Consider the following 27,960-nt stretch of genomic DNA (forward strand, 5'->3'; position numbering starts at 1 on the left):
TCTCAAAGAGGGTGCACAATAAATAAATAATCAATATTCATACATTCATTCAAAGTTGCATTTAATTGCTATTTACATCCATTTGTTTTGAAATAAAGTATATATTATTACAGTAAATAATACAGAATGAAATGCAGGGAGGGAGTTTCTACCCCTCATACCATTCTTAGTAAGGCAGCTGTAGAATCTGATTCTTAACAGATGGTTTACAAAGCCAGCTAACGTCTAGCAGAATGAACACTTCCTTAAAGCATACAGATGAAAATTAAAAACCACCAAACCTTGAAGCACTTATGCAGCTTTCTCCCGCTTCCTTTCCTTCCCCAAAGGCTCATAGACACCATGATGTAAACATGTTAATTTCTGAAGATGCCTGCACAGTTCAAGACACCAGAGGTGACGAAACCTAGATCCCCATTTGCTCCTCTTCCAAGAGCTTAGGGACAGCTGCTCACACCATCAAATATACTAAGCTGTCTTTGAGAAGAGACCAGGGATCACTCTAGCATTGCTGCTGCCCAGATTTGATTCATATCAGTAGGGCTCAGAAGGGTTTGCTGAGCAGATGCGTGTGGCTCAGCAATGTTTGGTGGGTTGATTAGCATCCTCTTGCCAGAGAGGACAAGGTAACAATATGGCAGCTGGGGTTTTCTTTTTCCTTTCCAGGTTCAGACCACCTTTCCTCTTCCGATATAAATACCCAAGAGTGGGGAAGCAGTGGCACTCCAAAGGCTGCTGGTCTCCCAGCAATCTCAGCCAGCATGTGGAGAGCCACAAGTGTCGCCAACCCTGTCTTACGACTCCCAAAATAGGAAGAAAAGAGGAACCAGTTCATGCATAAACCTGGGCAAGGATTCTTAACACACTTCCCTTCTGTGAGCTACACATAAAATTGGGCCGACGGCGCATAGCACCCAGACCATCTACGTGATGGGGGGGGGGGGAGGTGATAAGCCACACAAGCCCACTTTGGCCGGCTGAGTGTTATCAATGCGGGCCTTATGCAATTAGGAGAATGCAAACCCTGTTGCCCATTAAACGGCATACAGATCCCAACTAGCTACTATTTCTTGGCAATTCTGGGAACCTTCACTTTCATAAACAAGAAAACGAGCAGTAAAGGGGAAGGGGTGCTCCACCGGACACAGCAACACTGTAGACCCGGTGTGGGCAACTGTTGGCCCTCCAGATGTTGCTGCGGCACAAGTTGCATCATGCTTGGCCTTTGGCAGTGTTTGCTAAGGCTGATGGGAGTTGTAGTCCAGCAACACCTGGAGAGCTAAAGGTTACCCACACAGGCTCTAGAACAGATGTCCTTCCATCAACTAGGTTAGAGCACAGGGGTTGTAATGAGAGTCAAACACTCGAATGCTGTCTAATCTCCCCCCAAATTCCCATGGGTTGCAAAAATTCAAATGCACCATGTATTCAACAGGGAATGGCAATGGTTGAGATTTTAACACACCCACCCATAGATCTCTTGGGATGGGAAGGCTCTCAGGCCAGCTGACCTATTCACTTCTCTGTTCCTCAAAGTGAACAGTGGAATACAACGAGCACTGCTTACATTTCACTATCATGGATCTCTAGTGGAAATAATACATGGTTCAAGTTTAATGCTTAAATATGTGGTTAGCCTCAGCAGGTATTAATCCCATTTTTTTTAATAATATAATGGTACAAAAATCTATAAAAATCAAATTATAGCAAAATCCCAAGATTATAATTAAAAAAGCACATCTTGTACAAAATAAATCTTAATTCCTATACCTCAATGAAAACTTTTAAGACTTTTTTTTTAAAAAAGAAAGCACTTAAGTTCTCTGACAGTCACGGCATTTCACACACTAGCATTCTTTCTGAAGTCATACAGGAGTAAGAATCCCACTCCTTTTCAAAGTCTTGTGACTAATATAATATTGATACTATAACAGCTATATACAAAGAGAGAGACAGAGAGAGAGAGAGAAATCAAGGTTTGGATATCTATTTATACAAATAAATACAGGATAACCCCATATTGCATAGTGTGTGCTTGCTGTCCCAAGTCAAGATTCAAGAGTTTCACAGTTCAAAGATGATGAACACAGTTTAGGAAGTCGACTTAAGTGAAATGATTAAACTGGAAAACAGATTCAAAACACTTTTGCCACCTTCTGCTGACCCTATTAGCCAACCCGATGGTTATATTTACCCAGAGCAGGACCACACACAAGATCACCAGAGATCTCTCATTTTAGAGAAGAGGTAGGGCTAACCCACTACCAAATGGGGCTCATTCTAAATTCGGCTCTCGTATGACTCCTGACCATTTCCGTGGGGTCTGCCAACGTCATGGTTTCCAGATGTTGGGCTAAATTTCCATCAGCCTTAAGCCAGAATGGCCAAAGGGGAAGCTGTGGTACACAACATCTGGGTAGAACCATGTTTGGCTACTCAACATAATCTGTCACACCCCAGGGAATTGTGCCTAACAGAACACTCCTACTACTCAGAAGTAAGTCCAATGAGTTCAACAGGACATACCCTGAGGCAATGGCACACGGGATTCTAGCACAACTGATTTCTGGCTTTCACAAAGCACAAGCCATCATCCACAACTATACTGCCTCCAATACATAAAAGGTGAGTGAACGGCAACATCAGCTTCACTGCATACTAGAGAAGCGATAAACATTCGGTTGTCTATAGTGTCACGGAAGTTGCCTTGACGCAGAAGTGGGGCAGCTCTGGCCCTTCAGAGTCTACACTCCAACTCCCATCATCCCTGATTGGCCACACTGGCTTTGGCTGATGGAAGTTGGGAATCCAAAAACAACTGGAGGGCCACCACCCCCTGCCCTAGCCGGATTTCCCTTGCAAAACCAAAATGTGGAAAAACAGGTCAGCCCTAATAGCTCTTCAAAGCCAGCAAAAGCACCCAGGAACTGCCAAGTCGTGCCCAAGGCCTGGTTGAGACGTTTATGCAGGTAAAGAGCGTCTTGACAAAAAGCCAAGCACTTCCCACCTTCCACCAGTTACCTGTGACGCAGGCACCACATAGGACCCTCTCCACTGCCACTCTCAAATGTGCAATTAGTTTCCCCGATACGAAGATTACATAAACGAAGCGCTCGCACTTCTGGCAGCATGGCCTTGCTAGAATCATGCGTTTCCTGGGCAACCTGCATCCGCCACAGAAAAATGGCGTCTAACCTTAAGCCGGGCTCAACTCTGCTTTGAAGTTAATACCTGTATTTCCGCAAGGCATGGAGTTAAAAGAGTGTCCAGGAGTGGAAGGGCAGTGGGCTCAACCCAAAGCAATTCCATCTCCCCACCTCCATGCTTCAAAGATGTGAACATTTAGTGGAATGGAGTGACTCTGGGCCCTGGGAGGATGCTACGCCCCTCAAGACTTCATTTGTCTGTCTTCCCCCCCCGCCCCCAAGTCCCACTGAAATTAGTAGGGGCTTTTAAACCACTGTTCAACGCTACTCTACTACTTGAATTTTGCTGCTCCAAAGAACAGGGACTACAGCCCCCGACATTCCTGACCACTGCCATGTTGGCTGTAGGGGCTCATGGGAGCAATGTCCAGAGGGCCACCAATGCCCCACCACTGGTGATGGCTTGAAGCCAGACAACTGCAGGCAGCACCCACACATCGACTTCTCCCGCTGTTCCCATTGCAGCTACATGTAGCCTGCACCCTGTGAAACCATCGAAGGACCCTCTGGAATAGCACCGGAGAGAGAGAGCAGGGGCTGTAAGCTGGCAGGGTGTGTGGAATCCACAGATGGTGGAGATCCAAAGCAGGATCTAATCCACTAGGGCTTAGGAGCAGCCATTGTTTCGCTCCATGCTATACTGTACTGCAAAAGGTGGATCCTCTGACCGGATTCAGTTATTTTTCTTTTTTGGAAGAGTTATGGCTTGGATCCTATGGCTCAAGAGAAGAATCAAAATAAAGCAAAAAAAAGAGAGATCTATTTCCTACAATGGCAGAATTTGCACAGAAAGAGTTAGAAACCGCACCATTACACAAAGATCCACACACACCTACTCACGCATACCCACCCACTCTCTACACTAGCGTAAAGCTCTGCAGACCATTATTCACCCCCTTTCGCCAGCTACGTACATGGAAATGTTTTATTTAAGGCAGGAAGTATTAAGTTAAGGTGAAGATACCTTTATTTAATTCTTTGTACCTGTAAAGTCACTTTTGTACAGATTTTATTTTTTCAACAACAATCGCAGAAAACATAAATAGTAAACCTTTTGAACGTTTCCTAAAATTAAGTTGCAAAAGTTCTCTGGAAGACATTCGTTGAAGGCCATCTTAATAATACTTGTTGTGTTTTGCTTTGTGTCTGTGTGTGGTTTTCTTCAATACAATCAGTAGATAGATCGCCTCAGCACAAAGGAAAAAAAACCAAGGGTTTTTTTTGTAATTCATAATGGAAATGAGAAACGGAGCAAAGATGGCAGAAAACCATCTCTCCAAAGCATTACCACTTAAGCTGCAAGACCAGCATAAATGTAAATTGTAAAAAAATAAAAAAATAAAAAGATACTGTGGTTGTATTCCTTTCTAACACCCTTTACTTTTCTCTCTTTTTTTGATGGCTTAAACGATCTTAACATATTCCTGGTATCTCTTAAAACAAATTATAGAGGTGAAACTTTAGCCAGGAGGTTCCTGCTTAGAATGATGGAGGGCAGTACTATAAACCCACGGCAAAGAAGGGGGTGGGTGGGTGACAACTTTGATGGATGTGTGGAGCTCTCTGTACTGGCAGGGAGAGACACCCCCCCTCCACACTTGCATGGAGCTGTCTGGGTTGTACCAAACTAAATTCAGCTAAGAGCAGAACCACTGAAACGAAGAGACCCAAGTCTGTCACGCCCTTTTAATGTCAATGAAGCTACTCTAGAGTAGGCTTAGCACTGGAGACTACCCAATGCAAACAGAGGGGCTGAGTTGGAGGTCACGCCTTCCATGCCCGCTAGGGTTTTACGCGGGGGAAACACCTGATCTGATCCTGTAGAAAGAGGCATTTTAAATAAGACAAGGCAGGGTGAACTCTCTCACCCACCCCATTCCAATAACAACAGTGATTTCAATTTAATCTTTTTTATATAAAAAAAACCCCAAACCAGTTCCATTATTTCACTAGGAGAGCAAACAAATTCTTAAGCCTTCTTCCCCCTCCGACTTCAGCTCCATCTAACCAATAATTCTGCATATAATTCAAAGTCCGGGATACTTTCCATAATGAACCATCTTGGAAAAAAAAGTGGGGGAGGGACTCTATTTGAAAAATATATATATATATATTTATACTTTTAAAAAAAAAGTTTGTTTTTTTGCAGATGGAACGACCAAGGGTTGGAGTTTGCTTCGGATCCCCAATTTCACACAACCGCAGGAAGCCACCTGAAATACGCCTACAGGCGAACCAATCCTTGGGGGCGGGGAGGGAGGTCAAGCCCGAGAGGTGACACTCTGCACACGTTTGGCTCAGTGACCCAGGCTAACCCTTCAGACTGTATGGCGCAGAAGCCACACCCTACCCTCAATACTGTCCGGCCTGAAGCTATCGACCTGAAAAATCCTTGATAAGAGAGCTGAAAGAATGGCACGTGCCCACAGAACACGCTGCACGGCTGTGCTTTGAGAGTCACACAATACTATTTTGCTCAAGTCCTCTCTTAATGCACCATTGATTCGGAGGAGAGGCAAAAGGGGGCGAGGAGGAGGAGAGAAGGATCCACGGTATTTTTTGCCCTCTTCTTTCCCAGTTCATTCCGTGCGATGGCCGACTTGGATACTGTCGCTGAGAAAGAAGCTGCAGGAGCCCTCGTTTACAGCGTGATGAGAGGGGACGCCCCTCACAGGAGGAGGAGCAGGAGGTTCATCCTTCGCGTTCGGTTGCTGCTACCCAGAAGCAAGTTTTTGGAAATGATTGCCGCTGATTTCATCATAGATTCATGCGCAAGTGCTCTGGCCGCTTGGAGATCATAGGGAAGGCTTGTTTCTTGTAGGGCCCGGTGTTTGGCTGCCGGATAGGGAGTGGAGCTGAGGCCTCCCCACAGACCGACACGTCCATTTGCTCTATCCCACCCGTCTGCATTGGGTACTCCACGGGCGCCTGAGCGTTTCCCACGCCAGAGGAAGTACCTCGCCCCCAGTAGTCCCCAGGAGAGAACTTGATAGGGCTTTAAAGAGAGAGAAGAAACGTTCGTTGAAAGAAGTTGTGCGGAAAAAACACACAGAAACATGCTAGCTGTTGCACTACACCTAGCAGAAGGACCTGATTCAACAGGTTTAATTGGGCTACAGTTTCTGACTTTGGAACTCCACAGCAACATCCAGGAAACTTCAAGGGATTTCTGAGCCTTGTGCCTTTCAGATCATGCGAGAACCCTGCTGGGTCAGGACAAAGGCCAAGAAATCATCCTGTTCTCAGAGCCCCTGGGAAGCCAGTGAAGAGAACCAGAATGCAACATCACCCACCACACTTGCTATTCTCAGCAACTGGCATTCAGAGGCCTCCAACAGTGGCAGCAGAAGACAGCCATGAGCCACACAGCCAATTGTCAGAGAGAAATGCAGTCCACAACATCTCGAGGGCACCATTTTAGCTGTTTGGCAGCAGCTCTCCTGGGTTCCAGGCAGGAAACCTTTCCCACCCTTACATGGAGGCATCGAAAACTGAAGTCTTGACCTTCTGCATGCAAAACAATTGCTCTACCACTGAGATATGCCCCTTCCCTTGTGAGACAGAGCACTCTAACTAAATTAATCATTTATATTCTCTCTCACCGCCCTGGAAAGGCCCAGACCCTCAACACCTCAATGACCCTCTTGCTGCTACTCACCAAAACTAGGGATGGGGGAAGGGAAAGTGAAATACCTGACTGGTGTCCGTGGGCTGCCAATGAATCTGCGAGGTGATCGGATTTTTGGTTCAAAGGAAAACTTCTCCTTCACACTTTCAAGTACAGATGGAGCCACGTATGTGAAACCCTAGATGGTGGGAAATAATTGTTGCCAAGTCCAGCCCACCCCCACCCAAAGAATTAGAATGAATGTTCTGTATTATGACAGGAGCAAAACTTGAAAGAACCAGTACCCCCCCCCCCCCACAAAAAATCCTAGCCATCTAGATAGAGCCAATATGTGGGTTGTTAACAGGAACATGAATGAACATCAAAACTCCTTTGGTCAGAGCAGTGGTTTTCAACCAGCGTGCCATGGCCCCCAGGGGTGCCTTGATGGATGCTCAGGGGTGCCACGGGCAACACTGGCCTCTGTCCCTCTTTCCTTCCCTCCCTCCCTTCTCTGATGCACTCTCATGTCTCTGCCTCCCAAAGGCTTGCACAGCTGTTTATTGCAGCAGCCCTGGCGATAAACTCCGCAGGGGAATGATGCCTCTGGGAGGCACCTCTCTTTGGGGCGGGCAGGCAGGGGGTAGCTCAGAGGCTGGGGGGGGAAGCAGCTGCCTGGAGGACTCCCAAGGAGAGGGGAGAGAAAGCTGAGGAAACACTCCACAAGAGGGTGTCCGAAAAAGGGTGACAGGCTGCCAGTTCTGCAGACAAGGGGTGACACAACTGGGTATCTGAGCCCCGCAGAAAGAATGTAGGTGACTAAGAGAGCCATGGACTCAAAAAGATTGAAAACCTCTGGGTCAGAGCATTTGCTCCATTGTGCCTATGTGAACTTTCAGAAGCTCTCAGACAGCTGTTGCCCAAATCCCTGTATTAATTTCAACTCCCATCAGCTCCTGCAGCCAGCATGGCCAACGGTCAAGAATGATGGAAGGAGTCCAACACCTTCCACAGGCTCCTTATCCCTCGCCTATGCCACTACATAAAACCAGCTGCAGACCAGAATAAGGTACAAGGAGCAATGGATATTGGGAAACAGAGCCTACTAAGTAGTCAAGGGAGATGCAGAGCGTGCCCAAGCTTCAGAAAGGAGGCCTGGCAGCGGCAGAGAGAGTCTTCTCTTCCAGAATGTCTGCACCCCTCAACCTCAACAGGCCTTCTGACATTCCCTGCAGCCTGAAGACCAGGATTCTGTTGGTTTTCAACAATCCAGTACCTAGCCCCACTCCTACTTACCACAAAGACCTGGTTGGCACTTTCACTGAGAGTCGAGTCGTCGGGGCTATCAACAGGAGTCTGACGGGTAAATTTTGCATCAAACTGGCTCACATCCTCTTCGGATTGCTTTGCAAAATATATATATATGGATGAAGGTCAACAGATTATCAAGCCAAACACCTTTAATAGTAGATGAGGACTGAAATCGTCAGAATGGCAGATAAAAGAAACTGCAGGAAAACTCCCTGATGACAAATCACTATTAGAAGAGGTCACCCCTTTTGGGGCAGTCCATTGACAGCACTCTTTTTATTCCTTTGGGGTCACTACTTCAGTGTCTCCAAAGGTCTGGAGTCAGCAGCCCCAGGGGAGAGATGGAGTGGGAACTGCTGCTAGACCATTTGGTTGTTTCAGCTGTCATGTGTACTGTTTTCTTTACCCAGGAATTTGGTTTAAATGGAAATTATAATTGTTGTGCTCACTACAGTGCTTTGATTAGTGATGGAGCTGTTGAATTTGTTTGTTATTTATTAGACTTGTTTTTACTGAGTCTGTATTTTTTGTATACTATCTTTTCCCCCTGTGCACTTTTCATTTTATTTTTATGTCACCATTCCCTGCTCTTGAAATATTCAATGAAGAGCTAGGTATAAATACTTAAGAGGAGAAATGGGGTGTGCCACTGAATAATTATTTAGGGCAAAAGGCTGGGCACTTTGGGATCCACAAACCACAAACTAAGTTTTTATGTGAAATATTATCCAACACCAAAGGAAGCATTACCAATACATACCAATAACGGTTTAAATGGGGGTTCCACCTTCCGAGCCAATAGCTCTTCCCAGTTGATGTGTCTGAAGAAAGGATGAGCCTAAGGAACATTATTAGACAACAGTCAGAATCCAACCCAGAAGAGAAAAAGATCTCAAAGTGGAAGCTTCCTAAGCTATACACAAACCTAAAGGGGGATAACTTGTCTGGTGTGCTGAAGGTGATGAGAATGAACACAGGCAAGGAGGAAGGAAAGCCATGTTCGTTTCTATCCTCAGTTTGGGTTCAAGTCGTGCTTACAACTTGCAATGAAATAACAGGGCTCCCTTTAGCTGTTATGCATCCCACTGACCCTAGAATTGCTCTGAGAGGCACAAAGCTCTACACCACTACTTTCCCAATCTCCTTGAAGGAAGCCAGGATGGCAAACCAGTTCAAAACAATTTGGTTTGTAATTTAAAAAGTAAGAGATGCCCTTGAGAGTCCCATGGACTGCAAGAAGATCAAACGTATCCATTCTTAAGGAAATCAGCCCTGAGTGCTCACTGGAAGGACAGATCGTGAAGCTGAGGCTCCAATACTTTGGCCACCTCATGAGAAGAGAAGACTCCCTGGAAAAGACCCTGATGCTGGGAAAGATGGAGGGCACAAGGAGAAGGGGACGACAGAGGACGAGATGGTTGGACAGTGTTCTCGAAGCTACCAGCATGAGTTTGACCAAACTGCGGGAGGCAGTGGAAGACAGGAGGGCCTGGCGTGCTCTGGTCCATGGTGTCACGAAGAGTCGGACACGACTAAACGACAAGAGATGCCCGCAGTTTCTTTCAAATAGTATACAAACACTGTCTCTATGGAACATGCTCCAGATCACCACACAGATGTCCTTCAAAAAAAGGGGGGGGGGGGACCACAGGAGAAAGTCTAGCCTTGTGTTCCAGTTCAGCAAAAGCATTAAGCAAAAATTACCTGAACTTCTCCAGCATCTCCAGGACCAGCTCCTAGACGTGAGGCAGCATTTCTCTTTAGCAGCTTAGAAAAGGGGAAATATGTTTAAGAAAAAGTGAGGGACCCTGAAAGTCTGGGTTGCATACTGAAGCAGACTGCTGTAACTAAAGATGCCAAAGGCAGAACATTGGATCATCTATGGAGCAAACTCACCTGCAACATTCCAGCTCCTTACTGAAGGACCTCCTTCCTAAGAAAATAGACTGCAAGCATTTCCTTCAGCTACCCTTTCTTTTAAAGGACTTGTGACTTAAATGCAATGGGCAGCATCCAGGGTTAGTCATACAGTAAAACCACAACTTGTGTTTGCTTTACTTACATGACTGCAACCTTACGTGGGTGGGGGTAAAATAAGCAGATAAATGGAAAGCCGAGAAACTAATTGCTTCATACTCTCCATTTATTTATTCCCTTACAGGGCTTTGGGGAGGGAGTGGGAGGGCTCTGACAGCATCCCAGAACCCTCACACAGCCAGGTAACCAAGGTGCCTAGCTTTGGGAAGGAGGCGCAGCAAGTATGGTGACGCCTCCCTTACTGATAAGGAGGTGTGAGGGTTCTGGGAGCATCCCAGAGGCCAGTAAAGAAAGTGCTTCTTTGCTGACCAGGAAGGTTGCCCATGGCCCTCCTGCAACGTTCCCAGATGCAGGTAAGCAGCCCTCTGCCTTGCAGGGGTGTGGTTCCAGGGGTTCCTGGCTTTGCATGCAGACCCTCAGAACCAAATCCTCACATAAGTGGCAGGCCCTCTGTACTCACAAGTACATGACTAAGTTAGAGCCATTGATTGCAATGGGTCTACTTAAGTAAGGTTTTAGTTGGACGCAACCCAAACTCATTTAATTGGGGAAGCGCTGGTCTGTGACTCGCTTTAAGATAAAAACCCCAAATTTCCCTGTTAAAATCCCCACCTTTTTAAGCAGGTCTCTGGCTTCTTGCGTGAGGTAGGGAGGCAAGTTGAGTTTACACTTGAGAATCTTGTCAATGGTTTTCTTTCGATTCTCCCCAGTGAATGGGGGCTAGGGAATGTGGGAGACAGAAGAGAGGGGGTAGAAAAGAGAGAGAGGAGGCCATAAGGAACTATGCACCACAATTCTGCAATTCCATAGAAAAATAGATACTCCTGCTTTAACATATTTTTATTTTAAAAAGCAAACACACAGTCCCAATTACAGTGGTACCTCAGGTTAAGAACATAATTCGTTCCGGAGGTCCATACTTAACCTGAAACTGTTCTTAACCTGAAGCACCACTTTAGCTAATGGGGCCTCCTGCTGCTGCTGTGCTGCACAATTTCTGTTCTCATCCTGAAGCAAAGTTCTTAACCTGAAGCACTATTTCTGGGTTAGCGGAGTCTGTAACCTGAAGCGTATGTAACCCGAGGTACCACTGTAAAGCAATTTCCACACAATGCTATTCTGAAGAAAGCTTTGGAAGCACAGCAAGAAAACCAGTCCCAATTCCTGGGCTGCAAAAACAATGGGAAGAGCACTGGGTTTGGTTTTTAACCTAGGCAACCCAAGGCTCAAGGGTAGCTCTGGGTGGATCATTTACATGCCACTCAAGTTGAAGCAGCCAATGAAGGGGAACTGGGGCAGGGGAGAACCAGGAGGGATGATGTCACATATGCTATTTAACAAAATGGCTGGGATGAGCAGACAACACACTGATGTATTCAGTCAGGAGGGCATGAAGCAGTTTGCAAGCGAATAACCACTAAAGATCTAACCTCACCATTAAAGCTAGCTCTGGAATTTTTATAAGGCTGTGAAAGCAAAAGATCTACAGTCCAACCCCCTCCCAGAGAATAAAAAGATCATCATAGGAACACAAGGCCATATCCAAGTAAGTCCTACTCAGAGCAGCCCCACTGAATTAATGGACCTAATTAATGTTTGCTAATGTCATCGGGTCTATTCTGAGTATGACTAGGGTTGGATACAGCCCATAAGGAAGCTGGCCAGCCCCTAGTCCATCTAGCTGACTTGGCAGCAGCGGCACGCCTGGGCGTCAGGAAGGCAGCCTCTCCCAGCCCTTCCTGGAGATGCCACTGAGGATTGAACCTGACACCCTCTGCAATGTTCGGTCATTGAGCTATACGGCCTTCCCTTTTCCTCTTGCCACTTCCATCACTTTTATGAGATGCCACAAGTGAGCAATGGGCCTGCTTGCCTCCAAGTCCAAGCGTAAATTGACCCATCATTCCACCCTGCAAAGATGTGACAGCATCATTGCTCAGCGGGAGTTTCAGACATAAAGCACTGCCAGTGAGTGAAGAACCTCTGTATTTAATACGATGATTCCACCATGCAACACTGCGATTCCTGCACTGGACTAGATGATCCTCGGCATCCCTTCCAGTTTTACAATTCTACGATTCTATGAACACTTAAAAGCCCATCCATCTCATTAGAGATGGTACCATTGTTTTCATTTGCTTTACTTCTTTCTTTACATTTTCTGATTCTTAGCAATGGTGATCGATAAATGCTGCTTATAAGCTCATCAAGAGAGGCTAGTGAACTAATGCTCTAGGGCCATGAAATGAAAAGAAAGAAATGAAATGAAAGAAATGCATGCAGTTTATAAATGTGCACCTACTGCTCCAGTCAGCATGTCATACATTAATGCCCCCAAACTCCACCAGTCCACAGCACGGTTGTGCCCACTCCGCATCAAGATTTCAGGAGCCCTAGAAAGACAAGAAAAATCAAAGCAGAGAAGTTTTGAACAGGCAGATAGCATTAGCCTGCCCTCAAGGAAACATAATGAAGATGCAAAGATGCCCCGTATATGGCTTAAGTTGTATTGCTGTACAATTCTTACACACCCCTGCCCCCCAAAACCCTATCCAGAAAGGCTTGTAAATAGCCACTCACCTGTGGTGAGTAAAAACAGCCTCCAGGCAACCAGACAGGAAAGTTCTTTCTCATTGCTGTGTATGGATCCACATTTACTACAAGCCTCTCCTACAATATAGAACTGATCTGTTGCTAAAATAACCTGCAGCTGACTTCAAGTAAATGAAAACCAGGTACTTGGCTTGAATCTAGGGATTTGGAGTGACCATATCATTGTAAGCTTGTAGTAGATAGACGAATGTCACACTTTTCATGACATGTGGATCAGCACATAGTTGCTACATGCTTTGTGCTCCATAAATTAAAAGACAGATGTTACTGCTTGGCTGTGTAGTATAGTGGGATGTACGTACCTCATACCACAAAATCAGATCAAGGGAAGTTTCTGAAATGTACGGAGCTTTGTTTTGTGGGTCATAAAATGTTTATCAGCCATCTTTTGCGCCATTGCGCATGAAGAGTGTAATGCTCATAAACCTGGTTCAACCTTACAACGGTACAACCTTACAATGGTACATGCATCCACAGCGATTCCAGATTCCAAAATGCATGATTCCTAACAAGGAACTGTCAATGATCTGAGCTCAGCTGCCAAGTTACCACACCGCCAAAGCAGCATAATTTTACTAACTTAAGAATATGCAGGTGGCTAAGCTAGAAATGAGTTTTAAGGGCAAACTCAGTAAAAAGTTTTAGTTTGATTTACAAAGTTACGTATAAAATCTAGCTTCTTTCAAATATATATGGTTTAGATAAAGCCCTTTGGCTGTGGTGGGGAACCTGTGTCCCTCTGCAGGCTACTGGACTCCAGCTCCCATCAGCCACACCAACAAAATTCACTGGTCAGGGATGATGGGGACTGCAGCATTGCTCTACTATGGTGTCAGGGAGACTTCTCTACATATAGTGTCTCAAATATTTATGGAAGTAGTCCTGAGCTCTATAGACAGCCTAGCCCCTCACCCAAGAAAAGCCCATCATATATTGAGCTAAGTTTTTAAAAGGTAAAATTTAGCCATTACCCCCAGACCAGAGAAATACTTTTCTGTTTCATCATGCGGGCTCACATGTATTCTATTGTTCCACAGAATGTATGCGTGACAGTTCCATCATGAATGGATTCTTTACACAGTCCAAAATCTGTCAGCTTAACATGACCTAAAAGGAATCAGAGAAAAAAAGTGGGGAAGGAACACTGACATGTCATTCTAACAAGTCGTATCTGAGACCAAAACCCCACCTTGGGCATTTTTTAATTTTAACATACAGTACTTAATTTATAAACTGTTTTTCAGCAAAAGCCCTTCAAGGCAGATAAGTAAGTCAATTAAAAAGCTGTAACCTTAGGAACTATACTGATTCCCAACAGGAAAAACACACAAGCCCCACTCCATATGCCCCACAGGTTGAGATCCAATGTTAGTCATAACTCAGAACGGACTCACTGAAATCAATGGACTAAAAAATATTAAGTCCACTGAAATCAACAGACTTTCTCAGAGAAAGACTTAACAGGGTATTACTCTGGAGGCTTCAAATGCTTGCTGGCATACAGCTTGCTTTCAAAAGATTGAAATAACATATATAACCATGCGGTATCTTGAGGGTGGCATGAAGAGCAGTGCCCTTTTTTGCCCTAACAGATAATCTAGATTTCCGACTGCCTCAGGAGAACATAGGGGAAGCATTAAGCCACTCTGGGAGCCTTTCAGGCTGAACAGCAGGGTAACATGTTCTAAATAAACAAAACAGACTTCACAAATGGCTGGATTCAATCTGAGAAAATGGGGCAGGGAGGGACAGCTCAAACAAGAGAGGCGCGTCAAAGACACCCAATCCCTTTTCCATTTCTCTTCTGCGTTTTTTTTAGATTTGAAGCCTGGAGGCAGGAACGGTCTTAGCGCAGAGATGCAAGCTTTTTCTGGCTGGAGAGAAATGCTTTAAATCATCCCTCACCAACCTGCCACCCTTCAGATGATTCTGGACTGCAACTGCCAGCCTAGCTAGGGCTGATGGGGAAAGAAGGCAACCTTTGAGGGTCACATGCCTTTGGGTAGGCAAAAGTGGGCAGAGCACCAATTGTGACCCCTCTCTGTCCTTGATTCAGGCAACCAAGAGGCATGATCCATGTTCAAGGACACATCCCAGCCTGCCAAAAACACTCAATGAGGCTGCAGAGGAGGGACAGGAAGGGATGTGCCTGGGAAAGGTGTATGATGGGGGAGAATCCCAAAGGCCAGGCAGAGAGACCAGCGTTTGGCCACTGGGCCTGAGGGTTTCCCACCCTTCTTTCAGAACTATAAAGCTATAGCATGTGCCAACACACGAGCTCACTGTTGTACCACTAACCTTGGTGGTTGAGCATGATGTTTTCTGGCTTTAGATCTCGATAGATGATCCCCTTCTGATGCAGGTGCCCCAAAGCCATTGAAATTTCAGCCAAGTAGAAGCTGAAATGCAAGAATTTCATTAACAAATAAATGCCAATAGCACGTCATATCTGAGTACAACAATTCTGTGGCTGAATATTAAGATACCGAACCAAACTGTGGTTTGCACTAATCATAATTTTAGAATGTGAACCAATCAAAGATCAGGCTAGCCAAGACCTAAATAAACCTAAATGGTTTATTTCTCCATCCACTTCCTACCCCAGGTCCCAGGTGGGACAGCCTTCAGAGGGGGAGCAACAGTCAATACAGACATCACTCCAAACCACATTCAGTACAAACCACAGCCCGCACACCCGATTCAAACACCATTTCCAGTTCTGCCTTGTCAGATGTGACAAACAATGGTTTTTCAATTCAGACGTCACACCAAACCATAGTTTTGAGATAAGCCTGCAATTTCACTGCCAGCGTAAGTTAGTTCTGCTCCTCAGGAGCTGGAGGGTGAGTATTCAAGCTACTAAGCTTAAGAATTGAATCTCTTTACTTCACTTCCCTCCTGGCCCAAACACGTGCATTCTGGTGGATTCTCCCAGCATCCTAGAGTGTACACAGAAAATACTTACTATTCCACAGTTCCAAACAGGGGATCCATGCACTGTTTTGTTAAATCTGGATATTTTCCACAGGAACATAGGTTCATTATAGAATACCCAAACTTGCCAGTTTGTTCAAAATGGGCAACAATTATTCAACTCTGCAAAGGTTAACACTTTCCCAGAAACTTCCTTATGTAGGAAGACAGGAAGCTGCCTGGATGTTGAGGCTTGGAAATTGGAACTTGTTTGTCTTACCAAGCTGTGTCTTCCATAAATATCCCCTCTCTCTCCAACTGCATGAACAGTTCTCCTCCTGCAATGAAATGGGCATGGGGTGGAGGGAGAAAGGAAACAACAAGTCACCTTTCTGCTATATACAGTACGTGAAAAAGCTTCCACCCCACACTGCTGGCTGGCTACAATACCAGAATTCACATTCTGACCATCAGTTGCCTCCTTACCACTAAGATACTCAAGGATGAGGTAGAGTTTTCCACCAGTCTGAAAGGCATAAATCAAGTCTACAATGAACGAATGCTTGACTTCCTCCAAGATGTTCCGCTCTGCTTTCGTGTGAGCTGTATCTTTTGCATTTCGCACAATCATTGCCTAGAGAACAGAGACTTCAACAGTAAAGACAATGTTCTAATGACTGCACTAGAAACCAACTATCAGCAATCCCACAATACACAGTCACCAATTATTGGCATCAGCAAATTGAAGGACTGATTCACACATAACTCTCAAACCATGGTTTTAAGAGGGGAGAGCATGCCTTGGGCTCACACACGCTGCCCCTGTCCCCCTGGCTTTGATTCAATCCCTGCTTCACTACAAGCCAAAGTTTCTCACTATATTCAAACCAATCAAGCATGCTACCATAAGCACTAACAAGTGTGCCTTCAAATCATGGTTTGAAGTGGGTTTCCAGTTCTTGTTTACATGGGGTTAACAGTAAACCGTAGACTTATACAAATAAATGCAAGTGTGTCATCAGGAGTCTTGGCTTGGGTATAACGCTTGAGCTGAGCCAAGAGAGTAAACTTCTGGGCCAAGGGTTGCCACCAGCAAGTCAACGTCAGCTCTTAATAAAAAGTGCTAGCGTCTTCTCACTGGTACTTGACAACACACTGGACACTTCTTCTTGCTCTATTCCAATTGTTCTCTCATTTAGCTGGACTTTGCATTCATTGTTACAAGATACATGTTGTGATGAGATCAATGATTCCTCACACAATTAAAAGTGCATCTGAATCTCTTCTACCTCAAATAAATGGGACTAAGTGGTATGCCTCAGTTGGATCATGTCCAGAGTAATTTAGGTTTCAACAGACCAATATGCACTCGACAACCTTTTAAAAAATGTAAGTCAAAGGGCTCTGCAAAGGGCTATGCTATGCTAATATACTGCCATAAGCCATAAATAAAAATACTGGCTTGCAAAATATATCTAACAGACCTCCCCTTGCGTGACTTGCTCTCAAAACAAAACAGAGGTCCAAAAGTTTGTGTGCAAACCTATAAAGAATTTCGGAGTCATTAAAGAAACAGTCAATTCCAATTCATAAAACAAGTGGTAGCCAATGTGGTGGCCTCGAGACATTTTGGACTACAACTGCCATCATTCCCAACCAATATGGCCAATTGTCAGGAATGATGGGAATTGTAGGCCAGCAAAAATAGATAGATAGATAGATAGATAGATAGATAGATAGATAGATAGATAGATAGATACCCAGATGCACCACGTTGCCAACCTTGGCATTAACAAATAAGAACATAAGAAGAGCCTGCTGGATCAGGACATGACCAACATCCTATTCTCATAGTGGTCCATGTTCCCACAAGCATGATGTGAGAACAACACACACACCCCTGAAATTCCCAGGAACTGGCATACTAGTTACTGGTTTCTATTCTAGAAGAGAGTGCAGCAGTTTTGATTATAGGAAGCTGCCTTGCACCATTTCGGACTAGTTGTTGATATTGTCTACTCTGACCAGTGGAGGCTCTCCGGTCTCAGAATTTCGGACTAAGAAAGAACGGCTATGCTCTGCCTCCACACTCAGAGGCAGCAATGCTTGTGAATAAGAGTTGCTGGAAACCAAGGAGGGGAGAGGGCTCTTGCGGTCAGGTCCTCCTTGTGGGTTTCCCACAGGCATTAAGTGAGAACAGGATGCTGGACTAGAAGGGCCACTGGCCTGATTCAGCAGGCTCTTCTTCCGTCTCATCAGCTTCTCTCCGGTCTGTTTTTAAAAAAAGAAAAACAGACCAAAACCTGGAGATGCCAGGGGTTAAAACCAGGACTCTCTGCCAGTGACATGAGCTCTTGTCGCTGAACTATGATCTCTTCCCCTCAAGGCAGCCCCTCTTATTTAATAGCTAAATGTCAAAAGCCAACTCACCTTTTTAAGCACCTTCATGGCAAATATCTTACCAGTATTCGCTCCCGTTACTTTTCGAACCTGGAAAACCTGTCCAAAACAATGGAGAATAATTAGATGCCTTTTTAAAAGAGTTAGCAGACACTGCAAGGCCTGCTGTTTGAAGCTCTTCCACTACCAGGGAGCGGTAGAGAGAAGTCTTTTGACTTCAAACCAGCCAGAAAACTTCTGTTTTAGATCATCTTATAGATAACATGCATATATTTATTTCCCCACCTCCCCAGTATTTATAGCATCTCTCAACAAACTCACACACCTCATACTTCTTACCTTTCCATAGCCACCTTTTCCAAGGACACGTAGCAGCTCAAAGCACTCTGGGCGGATCTTTTCAGGGCCTCTGTTCACACTAGTTTCCGAAATCTCAAATTTTTCACAATGCTCCATGCCACTAACAAACAAAAAAGTTTCAAAATTAGGGTAGCCTTTAAAACAATACTAAGTACATTAACTAGTCTGTATATAACTAACAGCCTCCCTGTGAGGTGCTCAGGAAGGGATGGGGGAGAAAGTATTATTTAGAATACAAACTGGAATACAAACTCTGACTACTGAAGATATGAGTTCTAAATAATTTGAAATGTTTAATTTAAGAAATACATTTTTTCAAAGCACAGCAAAAAAATTTTTTAAAAAACAACATGAAACGTTTCTGAAGTCAGGCAAATGAAACCATTCTAACACATGTGCATCAATCCAGACTTCCTTATATGCTTGAACAGGATGCACACATGGACCTAAGCATAGTGCTCTGAAAGCACTAGTTTTAAAGGGGAAAGAGAGATAAGCAAACTACTAGAGGCCAATGCCAACTGCAGAGGATACAATACCTTCATATACAAGGGAAGGGAGACCCCCCACAGCCCCCTGCCCACAATTGCAATTGCGGCAAGTAGGACACAATACAGGAAACCTCTTTTTGCATCTGAAACAGCTCTTGCTGGATTAAAACAATAAATTATTGATATTGGCCTGTTTAGGTTTACAGCCTACTCCAGGGATTGACAATGTGGTGTCTGTGGCTGCAAGGCAGCCCTAAGGTCTACTCTGTGCCCACAAAGCCTTTGAGTCTCCCTGATCATTAAGTAATGAGAGTGGGCAACATTTGCTCTCTTAAAAAGTAAATAGAACCGAAGGAGGAAACTGATAGAATGACACTCTTTCCGACCTCCTTTTTCAGCTCTCTGCTTTTCAAGGTTTAGTTTAATACTACCAGGTTCAACTTTTAACCAGATTCCTTGGAAAATCTGTGTGTGCGTGTGCTTTTTCTCATTCTGTCTCTTGGAGGGGGGAGGAAGGAGATCTTCCAACAAGCAATCCTAACACAGAGGTAGTTACCAGCTGGGAGATATAACTGTTGAAACTGAATATAGGCACAGAAACAAGGAGACTGAGACCAAAAGCTGTTTCAAGGGCCCTCAGAATATTGCATGGTTCACTCTTGAGCTCCTGCCTGCACAAGGAGCAATTTCATAGGCAGGAACAGCTAATTAAACATGGTGGCATTGCTACCTGGACTCTAGCACTGACTTAGGACAGGACTGTTTCCTCCCCAACTCTTCCATTGACAAGGATCCATTTCCAGTTAAAAACTTACAGCTCATATGGGACGACTCCCCCATGGTCCATGCTTTCACTTAAGTGACCCTAAAACAAGATAAGCGGGGAGGAGAGAGAGAGAATCAGAAAAGTAAACAGTCATTGTTTAGAAAGAACTATGAATTTTTGCTTAAACATTAACCCAGGATTTAGGACTGACAGCACTGCAAGACTGCATTCAGCTCTTACATAAGCACAGTCAGCAGCAGGGTATGGTAATTCCTATGCTGGGTTTTTGTGGAACATCCACGGAGTTCGACAGGAGCGCTGCCAAATCCTCCAAAGCACAGCACAGGGACTCAGCACTCTTTACCCAACTACACTGCTACCCAATTTCGTACAATGCCGACAGTCAGTAATTTAGCTCTTAAAACATGGGTCTTTTCTGGACACTACAGATCAGAACTGTTTTTTACCACTGAGAACTTACTGCACTGGGGAAAAGCAGGATCTGCTTTATTATACAAAATGAAGACAACGCCTAGGTCCCCGACACCAGGGCTGCTGTGACTTAATGGGCTGGAGCCAGAGTTATGCAAACAGAACTCTATCCAGGCAACTGCCCTCTCCTCCCCACTGCAGCCCCCCCCCCCCAAAAAACTTCCACTTGTTCGGCTCCCTGATGCTCAGCTTAGACAGTTTATAGAAATATTGCATGGAGGATGGAGCAAGCTTGTTTTCTCTGGCTCCAGAGGGTAGGACCCAAACCAATGGCTTCCTGATGGTAAGAGCAGTTCAAGGGTGGAACGGACTCCCTTGGACGGTGGTGGGCTGGCCTTCATTACAGGATTTTAAGCAGAGGGTGGAAGGCCATCTGTCATGGATGCTTTTGCTGAGATCCCTGCATACCAGGGGTTGGACTAAATGACCCTCAGGGTCCTTTGCAACTATACAATTCTCTGTTTCTATTACTACAGCCTATTTTTCTTTTAAACTGCATGGAGAAGCATCTTTTCAGCCTGACGTTACTCCAAACAAGTTTATAATCTGCTGTTTGTGAAAACTAAACCTGCGTCACATATGAAGGAGCGACCATAGGAAAAGTTAGCCTTAAAAAGCTACTAATATTATTTGCCCACCACCACAATCTATGCTTGGCATAGCTCACATGGGATTGATTTTATTCATTTACAGAATCTGAAGCTAGACATCACCACCACTTCACCAAGGGTAACAGGACTGTTTCCAGTCCCCTCAAAAACTAAAATACAGTTGGACCTTGGTTTTGAACGCCTTGTGACTTGAACATTTTGGCTCCCGAAAGCCGCAAAACCGAAAGTGAGTGTTCCAGTTTGCAAACTTTTTTTGGAAGCCGAACATCCGACGCGGCTTCTGATTGAGTGCAGGAAGCTCCTGCAGCCAATCAGAAGCCACACCTTGGTTTTTGGAAGTTGAACAGACTTCCAGGACAGATTCCGTTCGAGAACCAAGGTACGATTGTATTGCTTTGCTTCATTCTACTGCCTTATCACCAGCAGTTACAACTAATGTCAGGAGTACAAAAATCCAAGCACTTAAGGGAGGGTGTGTGTGGACTGGTGATCGACTCCTGGATAAAGGGAGGGGTCAGGAAGCAGGTTTCTAGGAAAACCTTGCTGGGCCCAATGTTTTGCAAAACAATTTGCACCTAAGACTACTGTTAGTAAGTAGAACAGTGGTCATGTATCCACCCCAGATAGGAATAAATTACTTGTGTACAACATTGGTGGCATAATAACAAACTGGTTGTGTATATGAAGACCTAGGAGACGAAAAGACTATTTCATCCAGGCAAGTTTGAAAAGATATACCACAATGCACAGACAGAACAGATGATTCTACAATAGCGTGCGCACACACACACACAAATGGGACAGGCTGATGAGCATAAAACCACCTGTCATGCAACAATGGCAGGATCAAAAGCAACCTCAGAGCACATGGGTTTTGATCTACAAAATCAGAACGCTACTTAAAAGCTTTAAAATACCATTTTGAGTGTATAGTGGCACAAGTAACAGCAGATATTCTTTATTTTCAGGTAAAACACTAATTAAAAGCCTAGTCAGTGTGTGTGTGTATATATACATGCCTTTATATAAGATGTGTTATATAAGCGTTTTCGTTTGAAGAACATTTACCTTCAATTTGGACGCTAGCTTGCAGCACCACAAAACAGCATCAATATTTGCAGACCTTCATAAGAAGGTTAAATGAGGTCACCCCTCACTGTATTGATGCAGTTAAGTTCTTCTGCAGAATAACCCTAGAAAAACTGGAAGCTACCTTGTACAGTGGTACCTCAGGTTACAGGCACTTCAGGTTACAGACTCCGCTAACCCAGAAATAGTACAGTGGTGCCTCGCAAGACGAAATTAATTCGTTCCGCAAGTTTTTTCTTCTTGCGAGTTTTTCGTCTTGCGAAGCACGGTTTCCCATAGGAATGCATTGAAAATCAATTAATGCGTTCCTATGGAAACCGCCTGCCAGGCTGGCGGTGGGGAGAAGGGCTTTTCTCCCCACCGCAAGCCTTCAGGACAGGTACGGGAACAGAGGGGAAGGCGCACAGCGCTTTTCCTCTGTTCCCGGGGCTTGCGTGGGAGGAGGGTTTTTCCTCCCCACCGCCAACATTCAGAACAGCATTCTGAATGTTGGCGGTGGGAAGGAAAACCCTTCTCCCACCCCAAGTCTTCAGGACAGCCATCCGAAGGCTGGCGTGGGGAGAAGGTCTCTCCGCCCCCCCGCCAGGCTTCAGAGCATCCTTCTGAAGCCGGGCGGCGGGAGGAGGTGTCCCCGCCCCGCCGCCAGGCTTCGGAGGAGGTCCGAGGACAGTGGGGAAGACGCGCTGCGCTTCCCCGCTGTCCCGGAGATTTCCCTATGGGCTTTCGTCTTGCGAAGGAAGCCCATAGGGAAATTCGTTTTGCGAAGCGCCTCCAAAACGGAAAACCCTTTCGTCTAGCGGGTTTTCCGTCTTGCGAGGCGTTCGTCTTGCGGGGCACCACTGTACCTCGGGTTAAGAACTTTGCTTCAGGATGAGAACAGAAATTGTGCAGTGGTGGTGGGAGGCTCCATTAGCTAAAGTGGTACCTCAGGATAAGAACAGTTTCAGGTTAAGAATGGACCTCCAGAACGAATTAAGCTCTTAACCCGAGGTACCACTGTACTGGATCACACCACTGTTGTCTAGTTCCGTCTAGAGTAGAGCTCTGTCTAGCTCTACTCTACATCAACAGATAGCAGCTGTTTGGGATTTCAAATGAGTCCCTCTTACAGCCATACCTGGAGATGCCAGTGCTCTGCCAATGAGCTATGGCCTTCTCCTAACCCTAGGAATTTGCAATATTTGTCAGGTTTCAAGGAAGCTGGATCTTTACCATGGAAGTTGTGCTCAACTACAGCCAGTACTCATGCACTGGCTCAACAAGTCTCCTAAGACAACTACTTACGGCAAGCAAACTAGCAGCAACACCGTTCCACAGGCCTAGAACACTCACAGCCTGATCATAGGCATGTTTATGCAGAACTAAGTCCAATGGAACATATTCCCAATGTATGTATGCATTAGACTTCAGTCCCAAGCACTCCAAACAAAACTTGGCAAATAACAGAATAATCTAATAAACTGGCATTCTGGAGGGAGTCTGTCTCTTGGCACACTCATGTTTAGACAGTTGCACTAGCAAAAAAACTGATGTGTCAACTATGTGCTGCTAAGAGAAATTGGACCCATTTAACCCCAAACACACGGAGGACTCTGCAGAGATTAGATTGAAATTTCTGGCATTTTTTGCAATTTGTGCTTTTGTAATCCTTTTTATTCTTTTAATGACTTGTATACTTTTAGCGGGACAACTTTTTTGTTCTTTAAGGTTTAAAAATTAAAAGTTTTTAAAAACCCAAATGGGACACAGCAAGTATTCTTTGCCCTTATCCAGAGTGTATTGCAGGGAATGAATACACCTGAATATTATTTTGTGTTCACTTGTGCTTCAGCACCCATTTATCAAACACAAAAGCAGTAGCCCCATTGGAGCAAGGGGACCCCCAAGCCCAGCCTTGTTTGTAACCCACTCACTTGGCTTACCACAGGCAACCAGGAATGTTAACCTGGGCTCCGCCTCCTTTCCAGAGCACTTTTGCTTCCTTCCTGCCCAGTGCTGAAACCAAGCAGGCTGTGGAAGCTTAAGAGTGCTTTGTCACTCCTCAAGCATTTCCATACTGTACGTGCAAGAGGTGATGTGCCTTCCAAAACATTCAGCATAGTAACCAAGAGGACGAATGACAAAGCTCTCCTTCCCTCTTGCTGTCAGCCAGCTATGTATCTATGGTAGACAAGCAGCAGGTCAACCTTCAGCACATCAACCCAGTACAGTGGTGCCTCGCAAGACGAAAAGAATCCGTTCCGCGAGTCTCTTCGTCTTGCGGTTTTTTTCGTCTTGCGAAGCGAGCCCATTAGCGGCTTAGCGCTATTAGCGGCCTTAGCGGATCAGCTGATAAGCGGCTTAGCGGATCAGCTGTTAAGCGGCTTAGCGGATCAGCTGTTAAGCGGCTTAGCGGATCAGCTGATAAGCGGCTTAGCGGCTTGAGAAAAAGGGGGGGGAGGGAAAAAAAACCTGCAGGAACTCGCAAGACATTTTCGTCTTGCGAAGCAAGCCCATAGGAAATTCGTTTTGCGAAGCACCTTCAAAACGGAAAACCCTTTCGTCTAGCGGGTTTTCCGTCTTGCGAGGCATTCGTCTTGCGGGGCACCACTGTATGCTGATGGGCAATGGACAGATCAAGTCATGAAATAAAACCCACTTCCTTTCTATGCTGGATGTGTAATACAGGGCTTTAGCTCCTATGTGCCTAACAGAGAAACACTGCAAAGGGACATACAGTGGTGCCTCGCAAGACGAAATTAATTCGTTCCGCAAGTCTCTTCGTCTTGCGAGTTTTTCGTCTTGCGATGCACGGTTTCCCATAGGAATGCATTGAAAATCAATTAATGCATTCCTAGGGAAACCGACTTCAGACCAGGTCCGGGGACAGTCTGTCCCCCGACCTCTTCTGAAGGCTGGGGGGGGGGCAAGGGCTTTTCTTCCCACCCCCAGCATTTTAAAAAACCCCGGGACAGCGGAGGACGTCTCCGCTGTCCGGGGCGATCTTAAAATGCTGACGGGCGGCATTTTAAAATCACCCGGGACAGCGGAGGACTTCTCCGCTGTCCGGGGCGATTTAAAAGCCCCTGGGAAGGCAGGCAGGGGGGACAAAGATTTTCGCCCCCCGCCCGCCTTCAGAAGAGGTCCTGGACCTCTTCTGAAGGCTGGCGGGGGGCGAAAGTCTTTGCTCCCCCCGCCTGCCTTCAAAAGCTGTCCGGCCCAGGCTTCGCGGACCTCTCCGCAAGCAGCGGCAGCGCTGCCGCTGCTTGCGGACAGGTGCCAGCATGCCGAAGCCTGCGCGCGCTGAGATCAGCGCGCCCAGGCTTCCCGCCCCGCCTCCCGGCATCGGGGCATCGTCCCGATGCCGGGCGGCGGCGGAGGCGTCCCCCCCCCCGCCGCCCGGGATCGGGGCATCGTCCCGATGCCGGGCGGCGGGGGGAGGCGTTCCTGCCCCGCCGCCCGGGATCGGGGCATCGTCCCGATGGCGGGCGGCGGAGGAGGCATTCCCCCCCCGCCGCCCGGGATCGGGGCATCGTCCCGATGGCGGGCGGCGGCGGAGGCGTTCCCCCCCCCGCCCGGCATCGTGGCATCGTCCCGATGCCGGGCGGCGGCGGAGGCGTTCCCCCCCCCCGCCGCCCGGGATCGGGGCATCGTCCCGATGGCGGGCGGCGGGGGGAGGCGTTCCCGCCCCGCCGCCCGGCATCGGGGCATCGTCCCGATGGCGGGCGGCGGCGTTCCCCCCCCCCCCCCGCATCGGGGCATCATTCCGAAGCCCGGCGGCGGCGGGAGGAGGTGTCCCCGCCCCGCCACCAGGCTTCGGAGGAGGTCCAGCTGCGCTTCCCCGCTGTCCCGGAGATTTCCCTATGGGCTGTCGTCTTGCAAAGCAAGCCCATAGGGAAATTCGTTTTGCGAAGCGCCTCCAAAACGGAAAACCCTTTCGTCTAGCGGGTTTTCCGTCTTGCGAGGCGTTCGTCTTGCGAGGTACCACTGTAGCTCTCTGTCACAAGCCTGCTGAGTTGACACACAGGAAGCCCCATTCTATTACTCCAGCACAGAAACCATGTGAGCTGGCAGCATATATAACTTCATCCCTCCATTGCCAATCCGCTGCACTGCCTCACTGGAGTGAGGAGACAAAGTTTCTTCCTGTACAACCAGGCTAAGTAGAAGAGGCACAAGGAACACTGATTTCTAGCCTGCAAAATGTTTTTACTTACCTGCTTTTAACTCATAAAAGAGGGGCAGGCAGTGCTCTGCTTGTCTTCAACAGTCCCTCTTAGGGGTTAAATTATTACAGGTGTGCCCCTCAAAAGTTACAAGGCTGCTTTAATCAGGCAGAGCCACATTCATTTCCTAGACAACCCTTTCCCCACATATAGCATTATCTGCATGTTCTTATCACCACATACTATTTTTTGCCTTCCCTTAATACAGTAAGTCAAAATAGAGCAGTTTCTGAAAATTCACTCCACAAAAATGATTATAAGCAAAAGGCAAAATAATGGGTAGTCAGCTACCAGACCTACTGAAATTAATGGCCCTAGCTTAGTCACATTCATTAATTTAAATAAGTCTACTCAGAATAACTTAGTTGAATACCAACTCGTATTTCCTCACTCCCATGAGTAAGCAGCATCCATTAAGATTAACTGGGTCGTTAACAATAAGTGCACTAGTTCACTTATTAAAGCACTGTTATCATTAGTAATAAATTCCACAGGAGAAGATGTGTTGTTGCAGCAAGAACAGTAGAAAGTCTTGTGATACTTTAAAGACCAAGGCTGCAATCCTAACCACACCTACCTGGGAATAAGCCCCATTAAATTCAGCAGAACTTACTTCTGAATAGACATGATTAGGATGGTGCCATAAAGTGCTTATAGGGTTTTAGCCTATCTAAGAGTAAACCCCATTGACCTCAAAAGGACTTTCTTCTGAGGAGATGTGGAAAAGATCGAACTGCATCAGATTTATTGCAGCACCAGCTTTCATGGACTTGTGCCCACTACATCTCACTCAGATTCATTGAAATGCAACTATTACCTGACAAAGTGAGCTCCAGCCCCACCAAAGTGGATGCTGCAATAAACCAGTTAAGTTTTGAAAGGTGCCACAAGACCTTTATCACTACTGAGTTCTTAACGCAAGCTGCTTCTGCGCATTCTGTAAAAAAAGACAGGGAATAAGTGCCTTTTGCTACCACAAAATGTATTAATGGCCACTAGGAACATAAGAAGCTGTCCTGTACCGAGTCAAGCTGTTGGTTCACCTAGCTCAGTAACTGCCTAATAATCATGAGAATAACCTGTGACAAAATCATTAATTTATTACGGCTGGATCATCATAATCCTGAATTTAAAAATAATAATAACCTGTCAGACGCAATGCAGAAACAATCATTTAATATTGTATTATTACTAGATCTTAAGTGTAGTAATAATCATAATAAAATGCACAATGCAGGAACCTAAAAAATAGTAAGAACACGTGTCAAACCCAATGCAAAAACACGACCACGGATTTGTATGCTTTTATTACTACTCTCGCTATTCTTCCTACTGCTCATGCCAAAGGCACAATGCGGGAAGGCCGTAATAACAGCAGCAAACGCCGTTAGTACAATGCAGGAATAGCAAGTCAGTTATAACGGAAGCATCCTCGCCGCCCCCAAGAGCCACCCGTCCGCCTCCCACCCTCGGCCAAGTCCTTCCCCGAAAGCGGCCTCGCCCGGCCCGTCTCCCTCCCTCCGACCGGGGCCTCCGCCGCCTCGCCCTCCCCGCCCCCGCGGCCTGAGCCGGGCTCCCCCGAGGCGCCTCCTCCCGGCCGGGCACATGGGCCGGGCCTGCCTCACCCCCTCCTCCAGCTCCTCGTCCGAGGCCGCCTCTTCGGGCTGGTCCAGGTCGATGTCGAAGACGCCCGCCATGGCCTGGGGAACGCGAGCGGCGGCGGCGGCGGCGGCACAGCCGGAGCCGCCCTTCGCTGCCTAGTGGCGAGAGCGCGCGGGTGAGGGCCGGAGGGCCGCCTCATGGGCCCGCAGCGGCAATCCCGAGCGCCGCCATGACGGCCGCCATCGCCCAGGCTAGCC

At 46.4% G+C, this 27,960-nt stretch overlaps 1 protein-coding gene across 2 annotated transcripts; it reads right to left on the reverse strand.

Annotated features, from left to right (window-relative positions):
- Nucleotides 1–44: 44 nt before the first annotated feature.
- On the reverse strand, nucleotides 45–27,950 carry RPS6KB1 (ribosomal protein S6 kinase B1). Of its 2 annotated transcripts, XM_028707665.2 has the most exons (15): nucleotides 27,727–27,950; nucleotides 19,754–19,803; nucleotides 18,427–18,547; nucleotides 18,118–18,186; nucleotides 16,174–16,321; nucleotides 15,968–16,025; nucleotides 15,073–15,173; nucleotides 13,791–13,881; nucleotides 12,464–12,554; nucleotides 10,774–10,881; nucleotides 9,829–9,891; nucleotides 8,885–8,962; nucleotides 8,110–8,217; nucleotides 6,900–7,012; nucleotides 45–6,201 (listed from the first exon to the last, which is right to left on the reverse strand). In XM_028707665.2, the coding sequence occupies exons 1-15, from the start codon at nucleotides 27,796–27,798 to the stop codon at nucleotides 5,964–5,966; spliced, it is 1,509 nt and encodes a 502-aa protein (XP_028563498.1). In that variant the 5' UTR covers nucleotides 27,799–27,950; the 3' UTR covers nucleotides 45–5,963. The 2 variants fall into 2 exon arrangements, with proteins under 2 accessions (XP_028563498.1, XP_077775431.1); XM_077919305.1 differs by lacking the exons at nucleotides 45–6,201; nucleotides 6,900–7,012; nucleotides 8,110–8,217; ... (1 more) ...; nucleotides 9,829–9,891; nucleotides 10,774–10,881 and having other exon boundaries at nucleotides 13,746–13,881.
- Nucleotides 27,951–27,960: the final 10 nt, after the last annotated feature.

The sequence above is a fragment of the Podarcis muralis genome, chromosome 15 (genome assembly GCF_964188315.1).
Source record: "Podarcis muralis chromosome 15, rPodMur119.hap1.1, whole genome shotgun sequence".
Classification (NCBI taxonomy): Eukaryota; Metazoa; Chordata; class Lepidosauria; order Squamata; family Lacertidae; genus Podarcis; species Podarcis muralis.

What these genes read in the sequence shown, in the direction of transcription:
- RPS6KB1 (XM_028707665.2), bottom strand. Translation starts at nt 27,798, where the DNA reads ATGGCGGGCGTCTTCGACATCGACCTGGACCAGCCCGAAGAGGCGGCC. An exon ending in CATCATGCTCAACCACCAAG is followed by an intron (nt 13,882 to 15,072) that starts GTTAGTGGTACA and finishes GATTCCTTTTAG; the next exon opens with GTCATGTTAAGCTGACAGAT. An exon ending in CCAGAGACCTGCTTAAAAAG is followed by an intron (nt 9,892 to 10,773) that starts GTGGGGATTTTA and finishes CCCTTTTCTAAG; the next exon opens with CTGCTAAAGAGAAATGCTGC.